The 13,579-nt window shown below is 32.1% G+C and overlaps 2 protein-coding genes across 2 annotated transcripts in view; one reads left to right on the forward strand and one right to left on the reverse strand.

Moving 5' to 3' along the window:
• Positions 1-4,305, forward strand: part of Exo70 (exocyst complex component 7) — a 324,025-nt gene extending 319,720 nt beyond the window's left edge. The window contains exons 21-22 of the mRNA XM_090398081.1: positions 2,479-2,612; positions 4,168-4,305. Coding sequence (XP_090254207.1) covers positions 2,479-2,612; positions 4,168-4,270 — 237 coding nt within the window. The 3' untranslated portion in view covers positions 4,271-4,305. The remainder of the gene's footprint in view (positions 1-2,478; positions 2,613-4,167) is intronic.
• A 1,084-nt stretch (positions 4,306-5,389) lies between these two features.
• The window catches only part of LOC150103066 (uncharacterized), a 223,228-nt gene continuing 215,038 nt past the window's right edge, over positions 5,390-13,579 (reverse strand). The window contains exon 14 of the mRNA XM_090397785.1: positions 5,390-6,487. Within this exon, the coding sequence (XP_090253911.1) occupies positions 5,390-6,487 (1,098 nt within the window). The remainder of the gene's footprint in view (positions 6,488-13,579) is intronic.

The raw sequence follows: 13,579 nt of genomic DNA on the forward strand, positions 1-13,579 counted from the left end.
GGATAGACCTGGTAATGCAGAGGATAGTGATCAGGAAATGTATTAGCAAATTAGCCAATCAAATGGGAAAAAGGGTGATCATTATGGATGATTTTAATTGCAACAATATAAATTGGGATAATGAGATAAAATAGAAAGTGCAATAGTTCCACATTATATGGTGATGGTGCATGCACTTCAGCTTTAGGCAAAATCTACCAAGTATAGCTTACATACTAAAACACTGTTTAGAACTTTTGATCTAATGAGAGAAAGGAAGACTATTGGAGTGAACTTGGGAATTGATCCACATAAGAAATGAGATCTCTTATCAGTTTTGACCCTACTAGATGCAGATTGTATGATTTCTACAAGCAGCCATGTAAGGGAGTGTGACAAACTGCAGGACTGTTTGGAAATGGATTGTATATCTTTTTTTTTCATTTCTTTTTGCTCCATAGTCCTGTTTTTTTCTTTTCATTATATGAGCAAGCTGATAAGATAATATTCCATGTATGACATTTTTTTGTTAGCTTCAACGATTGTAAATTGAAAAATTAAGTTGAGATGAATGAGTAAAGGCTGAATTTCTTCTTTTGTGATACTTTGTGTTCCTGTTTTTTCTTATATGAGCATGTGGAGGATGTTATAGTATTCCATATCTATGAGAAAATTTGGAAAATTTCTGCTTTTATTTTATTACTTTTATGCCAAATGAAACAAAGTTACAAAGAAAAAAAGGACTGTTCTAATTAACCATTTTCAAATAAAAACATCTCTATTTGAGCAAAACATGCTTTTTCATAAGCTTGAGAACATTCATATACAAGAATACTCTTCTGTAAAATCAGAAAAATGCACATATCTTAATACACAATTTTCAGTTGTTGTTCTTTTGACCGTGCACATTGAAAATGGTCTTGAAACTGAAAATTCTACTCATATTAAATATTTATTGCCAGTGTAATATCTAAAATTTATTTGCTTACAATTTGTTTTATATACTTGCTGAATCTATGCACATTTTTCTTTTCAATTAGATACTCATTTTAATTTTGCCCAACAATAAATAGGACAGCCATTTCCTAATTCTATTATCATTAAGATTTGTTTTGCATGTTTGTTGAATTTCTGTATATTTTTACATTGTGTTAGTTGTAAGCAGAAATTTAAGGTATACTTGTGATTATTATTAGCTCTACTTTTCTTGAGATTTTCCCACAATATGTCTTATACACAGGAGACTGATTTTTTTTCTCTGCAATTTATGTCTCCAACAAGAACTGCCCCCTTTTATATCAGCAGTCCTCTCCTCTCTGATTTTTTTCCCCTGTGGTATCTTCCATGGGATCACAGACACAAATATCTCAAGGTAAAATTTCTCATTCGGAAATTGGTCCACATTACCCTACTTCAAATTGGCTCCAGTTCAAAATTTATCATATTCAATGAAATTAAGTTATTCTCCCGCTCTCAAGCTCCCTAGTGCCTGAATAAATAATCTTTTTATTTAAAGGAATCTTGCCTGTTTTTGTCTTCTTCTCAGTAACACCAATTTGTTGGCATGCTACTTATCTAATACTTTACTTCTGTCAGCATTGCATATTTTCCATCGATGATGCCTCTCTTCATTTATCCTGAGGTTAATGTTATTCCAGTACCTTAATTTTTCATTCTGGTTTACTAACAGAAAAGACTTTTGTATAACTGGTGCTTCTGGCATGATATCTGATTGTGCTCTATGATCATGTATATTGTACTTTCAGTTGATACAGAACAATTTAATTAGCTAAATACCAAAACTGCCAGCTTATCTTCATTTGTTCAGCATTCAAATGGAAGCCTTCAATCTTCATGTTTCTTAAAGTTATGTGGCGGTCTCTCAGTTATCTAGCTTTGGACCTTAAACAACTTCTTCTTATAACTTTTTTTTTACTTTTAGTTTTCCACAAAAATAATATCTATTGTTATAAGATTTTCTCATAGTGCCTACTACAGTACCATTGGTAACAACATATCCTTTGGTTTGTAAAGACCTGGATTTAAATCTGGCAATTTTAATTGCAGGGAAAATCATGCACCCTCCATATGGAGACTTACTGATTTTTCCTTCCTTCAACTCAATTTTTTTTTTTTTCACCCACCAAAACAAACACACACTTGCATCGACTGGCATAGTATACTATATAACAGAATTTACATAATCATAAGTTTATGAAAAAGGTCAGAGTGCTTGACTACAACAGGCACATTAAAGGAAGATTCTGATAATTTAAATGATCATAGTTATTATTTCATCATATCATAGTTTTTATTTCATTTGACTTTTTTTAAAGTACATGTTACTCAGAGAGAGAACTGAATTGTGACATACTTTTTTTTTTTTTGAATGATATTCTATTTTTTGTTTACATTCCGGTGTAAAATTAGATCATTAAAATGATCTAATCATTTATAAATATTTGTATTAGGGAACTTAAAATATGTTTTATATTTTAGGGTTTTAATAAGGAAATGGAAGAAATCCATCGCATACAAAAGGCATATGCTATTCCCGATGTTGAATTGCGAGAAAGTCTAAAACAAGATAATAAGGAATTTATTTTACCAAAATATACCATGTTTTATGAAAAGTAAGTATCTCATCTTCCCTGAGTCGACTACAATTTATTGAACTATTTTTTCCATATGTTAGCCAGACTGTCATTAGCATGCTTGTTAATTATGTTTATAGATGCATGTGTTTTTGAACTGTTTTGTAGAGAGAAAAACTGAAATTTGCCAGAGAGGAAATTGCACCCTGCCTGAAAAAGGCTTAATAAAATTCATTCATTGAAGATTGGGCAAACTTTTGTTAAAATTACAGGCATACTGCATGTCATTATAATAGTTGACTTATTTTACTTTCTCCCTGATTTCATGGTGAAAGCAGCATACCCATCTAGAGACTTCTGATTCTTTGGTATTAGATATGCTTTGATCTCAAACAAAAAATATAATGAAAAGATCTAGTTTCTATGGTTAGGTTCTGTAGGCTGATTTAAGAAATAAAATAAAACAATTACAAGACTGCATTCATATTTCAAAAATTTCATTGGCATAATGAAGGTTTATTTTCTTGATCCTGAGAATTAGTAATAATATTTTTGGTTTATAGATCAAGTGTTGATGAATTTTATTAACTTAATCAACTAGTTTCGCCCAACTTTAACTGTTGGCATCTTCAGGGCACTTACATATAGGCTGAAACAATCTCACAATTATATGTAACTATAAAACTGACAAAAATAATTACAAATAAAATAGTATCGAACATGCATGAAACACATATCGCATGTACAAGATTAGCTAGCTGTTGCTAAGGAACTTTCTGTAGTTTGTATTAAAGTTAATTTCTTTGGTTTTTAAAAATTTGATTAGGGTTTTCCATATTTCTGGGAGTATTAGGCCTTGATTTCTGTTAAGGTTGACAGTAGAACGGGTGACTGTGGCTGCTTCTTTGAAAATTCTTGAATGGTAATCTTCCTCTAAGTAAGGGGAACAACTTTTGTCCCACTCGATGACATGGTTAGTTGCAGAGAAATGAGACGATAGGCCAGAAATGTCCTGTCTGTTGTTTCTGACATAGCCAATGTGCTCAATTTTCAAAGAAGCAGCCACAGTCACCCATTCTACTGTCAACCTTAACAGAAATCAAGGCCTAATACTCCCAGAAATATGGAAAACCCTAATCAAATTTTTAAAAACCAAAGAAATTAACCTTAATACAAACTACAGAAAGTTCCTTAGCAACAGCTAGCTAATCTTGTACACGCGATACGTGTTTCACGCACGTTCGATACTATTTTATTTGTAATTATTCTAGTTAGTTTTATAGTTACACATAATCGTGAGATTGTTTCAGCCTATATGTAAGTGCCCTGAAGACGCCAACAGTTAAAGTTGGGAAAAAAACTAGTTAATAAAATTGATCAACACTTGATCTATAAACCAAAGACATTATTACTAATTGTTCATTGGCTTTTGTATATGAGAAGATGAAAATGTTAGTGTATAATATATTTTCACATGTAGAGACCTCTCTCAATACATATGATTAAAATTTTGTAGTCCTTTAAGCTAGAGGATAAGAATAACACATTCAGTTTATTATTCATTCTCATGATTGCATTTCTGTTTCTTATATAGGTATGTGCACATGCCATTCACCAAGAATCCAGAAAAATATTTGAAATATACACCAGGGAATGTCTCAGAACTAATCAATAAGTTTTTTGATGCAGCTGCATGATGTAAATACTTTAAACAAGAATGTGTACACTGTATAGTTATTTATCAAAAACTAATTAATAGTTGTAAATTTAAATTCTGATCCAGTTATATCATGATTTTTCTTCATTACAACTGAATTCAGAGAAGAATTTACTTATGTAATTCCATTTTAACAAATGCAACCAGAAAGGTGGCATTCAGACTGTCAGTAGGCAAATATAAACATCTCATTGTTGACTAAATAAAAGAATAAGTATATATTTTAATGCTGTTATTGTGAGAATACAGTTGATTTAAAGAAAGAAATATAAAATACAGAATAATAATGTTGGGAGCATCCATTGTCAAATAAATATTTTTATTATTAACAGTGGGAATGTTTATTATAAATATACAATACAATAAAAGACATCTGACAGTTATTCTACTGTATGATATTTAAAAATGTTAGCATCTGTTACAAAAATCCATTTTTTCATATTCAAATTTTGGCATATATATAGTTTTATTTCACGTATTATTCTAGTACTATAAAGTTCTACTAAAAGGAGTTGCAAAACATTTTAATGGTTAAAAAAAAAACAAAATTATAAAATTTACTTTTTTTTTTTTTTTTGTAATTAAAAGTTGCAGTGCAGTATTAAAGACAGTTTGGAAACTTATAACATTAATTATATAGACCATATAGAATACATATCACCTGCACTTCTAATTCTAGCAGTCACTGTAAATGTGTAAGAAAAATATTTTTGTACCTATATGTATAAAGTCATCTTCTGTATTTGAAAATTTTTGCTTTTGTCGACTTTGTGCCAAAAATAAAACACCATTTCCACTGTTTTAATTTTGAATCAAAGATTTGTCTTTTTACAGTTATGAATATTTTACATAATCAATCCTGAGTGCAGTCACATTCACAATTGGAGAAAAAAACTTCCCCTTTCTTTGAATAACAAAATATTTAACAGCACATACACAGTTTGCTATCACTGAAATTTTGTAGTGTGCATAAGTTCATTAATTTTACAGTCATGAAAAATGTTTTGCATCCATAAATAGCTTAAGCACACATCCAGCATGTATAAATATTATCAAAATATGTGGACCATTTGACTAGAAAAATAATGAACATAGTTGGCTATTTTCTGTTTGATGCATTTGATTCAAGTAGTTTCCGCATTTCATTTTTGAAAGAGTCATGACTATCAACATCAGGAACTACTTTGGTATACTGTAACATTTCCTTATCATGTTCATTCTTTTTGTTACTTACACCTATAACATTTTCCATTTGTAAAGGGTGAATTTGAGGTTTATGAGAAGTAATTTCTGGCCTTTCATGAATATCACGTTTTTCTTCTACTTTTACCTTTTGAAATTTATTCATGTCCTTAATATCCAGCTGCATCTCTTTTTTTAAGGTGTCCATGTTCTCAGGATTATCATTATTCAGTTTAATATCAGATTTTTCTGCTCTGTTTTGTACATTTTGTTCTGCTGGAACTAATTTTTCTGGATAGCTTGTATTTAATACAATATGCATTTTATTCTTCTGGCTGTCTGATGTTTCATCAGCATGGACTACATTCTTGCTTCCACTATCTGGGACTTTTATTTTGTTTTTTTCCTCTTTTTGTGTTTCTTTTACACTCAAATTGTTTGAATATTGATTTGCATTTATAACTTCATTTGCATTAACAATTTTAAGATCTTCTGACTTCTTTGCAGGGGGAAGATCTGGCTCTTCTATTTGTTTAAGCTTCATTAACACTTGATGCACTTCCTTTTGATCTTTATCATTATCCAAAGGTTTGGAAATTTTGGGAACCTGAATATTAGGTGGTTGTACCTGAACAGGCTTCTGAATATCAGGATATAAATGAGGAACTTTCTGTAATGAGTTCTGATTATCATCCTTCTCTATATTATTGCTTAAACTGTCACGTATCAGATTTTGATTTTCTTGTGCATTTTCATCAGGACTATGATTTTCTTTGTGCTGCTTAAGTTCTTCCAAAAGTTTTTTGTGCTCTTCTATTATTTTTTTTTGCTCTTCATGTTGGGCTTCTAACTTCTGAAGTATTTCTTTATGTTTTTTATTTAAATCATTTTCCTGCTTTACTTCTTTTTCTTTATTCAGCTTTTCAATAACTTTAGTTAATTCTTTCTGATTATCAATTTCCTTATCTTCTTTTTTGAATGCATCAGGATCTAGATCTCCATTCCCATGGTGTTCCTGAAATATAAATTAAAATTAATTAGAATTATATTTAATGTCATATAAATATTATTTTTAACTAGAGATAGCACTGTCAAAAAGCATTAATATAAGATTTTTTTTTCTAAAACTACCTTTATATGGGTAGCCACAAATTTGCACTTTGCTTTCAAGAAACTGTACATCTTTCATTTGTCAGATGAATTTCATCACTTGCTATGAGAACCACTAGACAGGCTTAGATATTGGATGTTATTCATCTCTTTTCACATGGTATTACAACACCAAAACCAATAAACTGTGTGTGTGCTGTAACAAGTAGTTACAGCACACACAATATTAAGTACAGGAAGCAATTAGAATAATTATAGAAGATGTGCTGAATGATTTGCAATTCTAATTTATTGCATAGAAAATAATTATGAAATATGAATTAGTATCATCTAAATCTACGTACTGTGTAGATTATATAACCATAAAAATATAAAAAATCTGTTATTTGAAAACATTCAAAATATTAGAATAATGCAGACACAAATTCACAAAAATTACAGTCAAAGGGAAACATGATAATTAGTACTTTGTTGCATCCCTCTTAGCTTTAATGACCATTTGTAAACAGTTGGGCATATTATTTATTAGCAGTTCACAGTCTTTTATAAAACATGCTCATATGGTCTGCAGACTAGAACAATTTCGTTTTTGTCTCTTGGGGCAATATTTTGAAGACAATTACCACCTTTCATAAATTCTCAATGGGGTTTAAATCTGGTGAGTTTGCCAGCCAAGAAATTACATTAATTACTTTGAGCCATCTAGTAATGGTCTTGGAAGTGTGACAGGAAGCTGGATCTTGCTGAAAAAGGATATCACTATCATGTAAATTTTCTGATGCCATGCCAGTAACAAAGTGCTCAAGAATTTCTTAGTACTTTGGAATTGACTCCTTCATACACAGCCAACCTGAACCCTCTACAGTCATACAAGCCCATACCATAACAGAGGTTGTAAATTTAATGAAACATTTCATGCATTATAATAAGTTTAGTTTAATCCTTTATCCACGTATCTCCACGTCTGGGCCTGGCTCCCACTGAAGAGACCTCAATAAAGGTCGAAACTAATCTGAGTAGTGGCCCTCCCCTTAATGCTTAACATTATACATATCCGCAAGGAGATGTGTTTTGCATTATGGGAGATACTGAGATAGGAGTGATGTTAGCTTGGTCCACCTTTGCAACGAGTTGCTCGGTGTTGTACTACCTTACCCCAGTCCTGAAGATACTTTCAGGCACAAACTTTGTTTGCTCACACTTGGATAAAGGATTAAACTAAATTTATTATAGTCTAACCAAGTGAAAAATAAATTTTCAATTTCATGCATTCTTTATCAAATACATCTTGCTTAAGATGTAAACGGACACACAAAACATACTTCACTAAAAAAGCACATTTTTCCAGTCCTCTTTACCCCACAACAGTCTGCTTCCACCATTGCACTCTAGTTGCCTTTTGCTTGAGAGTCATAAGCGGCTTTGTCTTACATGATTTAAAACTCAATTTATGAAGTCGTCTCAACGTCATAGATTTAGACACGTTCACACCTAGTTCTTTCCATCTCCTGTGAAAATAACTTGCAATTCAAAAGCGGTTTTTCTTCATGATAGTCTTAAATCTCCTCTCGTCTCTTGATGTAGTTATTACCTTTTGACCGCTATTGCAGTGATTATTTTGAAAACTCCAGTTATTAGAATATTGTCTCAATACTCTACTCATACTTGCTTGAGAACATTTCAATTCCTTAGCTATAAACTGTTAAGTTTCGTCTTCTTTGTGTAGAGACACCATATGAAACTTCTTAGCTTCTGATATGTCACTTGTTTGACCCATGTTTAACAAATAATTAACTGAAATCCACGTGCAAATGATTCCTCTCACACACAAATTGTATTTGAGGAGAAATATATGCTATTTCTCCTCAAAACCAATCGGAAAAAAATTGGAATATTTTGAGCCACATTAAAAATTATTTTAATCTTGTGAATGTTTTCAAATAACAGTTTCCTTATAATTTATATTACATTTTTATGTATTTACATGGTTATATAATCTACAAGGTATGTAGATTTAGATAATTCATATCTAGTAATAATTATTTTCTATGCAATAAATTAGAATTGCAAATGATTCAACACATTTTCTTTGATTCAGAAGTGTATTAATGGACAAAAGACCTGAAGTCCTAATTTGGTACTCTCTAATATTGCATGGAAGAAGTTTTTACCGTTATCAGGTTGAAGCTGATTTTTTAGATGACTCCCAAAATTTTGGCAGATTATTGCAGTCATACTTGTTGAAGTAGGTCATAGCCATTGCTGAACTAAAAATTGAGTCTGACTTGTAACAACTTCTATCTTGGCACACACTGGTTTTCTTCCCATCTGATACTGGGTAGAGGCATGGCACTCTGCAGTCATGACCTGCCATAATCATAATAGCAAATGTATTTCTTGTATTCTCCAAGGCAGATCAAGATTAGAGGATACAATTTTCAGAGTTGGCAATAAAATAGCTATGAAACATTCTCCTAACCTCAAGATTAACCTGCCATAAATTTCAAAGAGATCATCTTAAGATCAACCCAATCTGATTTTCCTACACTCTCATGTGTAAAAGAAGCCAGTTAATAAATATCTTTGTATGACTTGCTGTGTGGAACAGTGTGGAAGAAAAAGAAAACCATCTGAATAACTGGAGACATGTTTGGAGCAATATCTAATAAAGGGGGAAAAAAAATGTTCTGTTTGGTTTCTAGATGCTCTATTCCCCATCTCTCCCATAGACTAATGTACTCGTTTATGCTCATTATAACAAACTACTGAAAAGTCCTGACCATATTACAGCTATGCTAAAAGAAATTCCTAATAGCAAATCATCCACTATAACAGTTCCTGTGGGTGCTAATTTTCTGTAGTGAAAGTGAAATTAGTAGTATTTTATTGTATGGTAGTGTGCTGATGGTCAGAAAAAATTCTCAAGTTCTTACATATACTACAGTAGGTGGCTGTATTAAAGGCATTTGAAGGAGTATGTTCAATTCATGTACAACTTCCTAAACTTTGATTAGCAGCTCAGATTTCTAGACTTAATGCTCATATTGATAGTTTTTTTCAGTTGGTTGTAAATTAAAGATGCCAAGAAATTATATTCTTGTATATAGAAGCTAACGACTTCACATTAATTGCCTTAGTATTCCATGATGCAAAACACATATGTATAATTATTATTATTATGGGCAACTCCAAGGAATCCTTAGTTGTATAGCCTCCATTTCCATGGATGGGCTTAGACTCATCAAGGGAGGCCCTAAACATCATGTCAAGAACTATCCAACATTTGCACAGTATCTATCATACTTTGCTTTGAACTCATTCACAGTCATGGCACCCATAACAGACTCTGGCAACTTATTCTACTCATTCACTACTCTCCAAGCAAAAAATGTAGTTCTAATACCCTTACTAACTACACTCTTACTCAGTTTCCATGGATGATCCCTACTTTTACCACCACCAGACCTGTTGTGAAAAATTTCCTCTGAAGTAATCCTGTAAAAACCCTTCAGTAATATGCCTCAATTATATCATCCCTTTTCTGCAGCCCACAAATCTTCAACCTCTTGTCATAAGGTTCATTCCATAGACCTGCTACCATCTCGGTCACTCGATCTAGATCCTCTCCATCTCCTCCTCATCACCAAGAAACGCTGGTGCCCAGTAGTCAAGATGGGGTCTTATCAAAGCTCAATAAACAGGAACAATAACCTGCTTGTCCAAGTATTCTTCAGTAAACAAGTAATCTAATGAGCTGCTTTAGCCACTTTTACTATGTGTCCCCTAAACTTTAACTCCCTATCCACTAATACTCCCAAGTCTCTGGCTTCATCAATTTTCTGGAGTACCGTTCCACCAATGTGGTATACAGCTGGTAATCTTCTCACCCCAAAATGCAACCTTACACTTTGCCACATTAAACTCGCATCCATTCTCCTTTACCAATCTATCCAAATCATCCTGCAAAATTTTTACATCATCTGTATTAACTACCCAACTTTGCATCATTGGCAAATAACTGAACAATTCCTCTCAGATCCTTTACTATGTCATTAATAAGCAAATTAAACAGCAATGATCCTAGAACAGAACTTCCCATAATGCACACAGCATTATGGGAAGGGCCACTACCCTGTGTCAACCTATTGAGGTCTCATCAGTAGGAGTCAGACACAGAAGAGATACTAAGGTTGAAGCAATGCAGAAATCATATATCTCCCATATATAAGTAGTGAAAAAGATAACACCTTATTACCAAAATACTCTGGATTAGAGCTAGATGTTGAAAGTTTTTTCACTTAATTGTAAATTAAATTAAAGATGCCAAAAATATAATTTCTTGGCATCTTTAATTTAGTGTTTCCCAGATTATTTAACCCTTAACCTACTTGCAGTACTTAAAAAATAACACTTATCAAAATTTTGTGTGTATTTCTCACACTCACATCATCAGAATTTCACCAGTCAAGGGAATTCATGCATATTAGAAACATATCCCACCCACTTACTGCATGCTCTGTAATCAAATCATTCTCATTATTTTATTGCCAGACCTCAATTTCATAGCACTGTCTATTGAAACACTGAAACTTTCATGATTTAAACCAAAATTAAAATTACTAACTAATTTTGGTAAAGAACCTAAATACCAAAATTCAGCCAACCAGAACAGCTTGCCCTACTCTACAGATAAGTACTTAGACACACTATTATATCTTTTCTAAATAACTTAGGGAATTGAAACAACGTAGATCCGAATATAAATTAAATTATATTTTAATAGATAATATAAAATTAAAATATAATTATTATTAAAATATAATTTAATTTATATTCGGATCTACGTTGTTTCAATTCCCTAAGTTATTTAGAAATGCATAACCAACGTATAAACCTGTCTACGAGAAACACTATTATATCCTTTATACTTGAAAGTAAAGCATTTTTAAGTGCATTCTGGATAATGATAACAGCAGCTCCTTGTCATAATTCTCAGATAAGAATGTGTGAAGTAAATATCATTAATTGTGATACTTTCTTCAACATTCTACATGAACTCAGCTATATTATATATATGGCAAAAAGAAAAAAAAAATTTTTTTTAAATAAATAAAGTTGTTTACAAATTGATTTTTTTTTTTTTTTTTTTTTTTACTCATATTCTCTTTTTTTGGAATATCTTGTCAAAAAGAGATAGGAGAAAAGTCTAAATAGGATCTTTCTAAAACAAAAGATATGAGAACCCCTCCCCCCAAAAAAAATAAATTGTTAAATTATTTGTCATATATGGAATTCTAATCAATCAACTGCAGCATTTAGGGATGGTTGGTGAGGTGGTTAGTGGAGAGATATTGGAGAGTAGTTTATCCAGGAGTAGAGTCCAGAAGAAGGCCTGTAACTAGTGGTGTGCCACTACTGTTTAATTTGTAGATTAATGATATGAGAAGAAATGTTCAGTTGTTTCCCGATGATGCAAAAGTGGGTAGAGCAATAGTTAATACAAATGATGTTAGAATTTTGTAGGATGATTTGGATTGACTGGCAGTCTGGAGAAAGGAGAACAGATGTCAGTTTAACAAGGTTATGCACTCTGGGATGAAAATATTATTAGCTATATACCACATGTGGAACCGTACTCCAGGAAATTGATGAAGCCAGAGATTTGGGAGTGTTAGTGGATAGGGATTTAAAGTTTAGAGGGCACCAAGTAATCCGATGAGCTGCTAAAGTAGCTCATTGGTTACTGAAGAATACTTTGAAGAGCAGAGACAAGCATGTCATTTTTATTCTTCTATATCAAGCCTTGCTAAGACCCCATCTCGACTACTGCACACATCTGGGTCACCTTGGTTTCTTGGCAATGAGGAATCCAAAGGCGAGCGACCGAGATGGTATCCTTTTGAGAATAGGTTGAAGATCTGTGTGTTACAGAAATTGGTTTACAGGTGGAAAATGGGTGATATTATTGAGACCTACAATATTATTATAGAGGAAATTTTTCAGAACAGGTCTAATGGCAGGAAAACATAGGGGCCATCCTTGGAAACTGAGCAAGTGTATTAGAACTAGATTTGCTGCTTGAAGAGTGGAAAATTAGTGGAATAGGTTGCCAGAATTTGTTGTGGGTGCCATTAAGCAAAGTATGATAGATATTGCACAAATGTTAGTGGTTGGTAGGTTGTTTAGGGCCTACCTCAGTAAGTCTAAAGATTCCATGGAGTAGACTGTAATAATAATATTTTAAGCTCTGTGTTTTCCATCTTCTGTGTAACATTTTTTGATCACACTAGTCTATTGTCACTTATCCATATTAAAACTATTTATCATATCTCTGTTTTGGAAAATATACTTTCTGTTGATTAAAATATAGTCTATTTCATTAAACAACTCCCCATTTGTGTTTCTCTTGATTTTTTGGCCTAGTCCATATTTTCCAACTGCTGCTAGATGTGCATACTTTGGCATTAAAATCTATCATAATTATAAAGGATGCGTCACTGTGGTCTGAAATTGGTGCAAAAAATTATACAAGTCTCAGTCTGTAACATTTATTTCAAATGTAGCATTCCTATTTGTGATGTACAGGTAACCCTCGTTTAACGAGGACGTTAGGTTCCTTAGAAATGGCAATTTATGCGAGACTTAGATCACATTGAAAAAGTAGGGTTAGGTTCCAAAATAGTGTTTTTTTTTTTTTAATTATATAAACAATGACATATCCAACAAAAACAATATTTTTATTTAATTCAGGTAAGTTAAGAAAACAAACTATGAGACAAATGCATAGTATATAATTATAAAAATTACAAATTGTACATAAATTCATTGCACATAATGCATAAATGTTTTAGACACAATAAAATAAAGCACATATTTTACTCGTCATCACTGTCTTCAGAAATAACATTTCCTAGATGTTCTTTAAGTGGTCCGAGGTCATCACCACTTGAAATCTCTTGGACATCATTTGTATAATTCTCATTGCCTACTTCGGCTG

This window comes from Typopeltis vanoorti, chromosome 9, assembly GCF_054136105.1.
Source record: "Typopeltis vanoorti isolate ZY-2024b chromosome 9, IOZ_Tvanoo_1.0, whole genome shotgun sequence".
Lineage (NCBI taxonomy): Eukaryota > Metazoa > Arthropoda > Arachnida > Uropygi > Thelyphonidae > Typopeltis > Typopeltis vanoorti.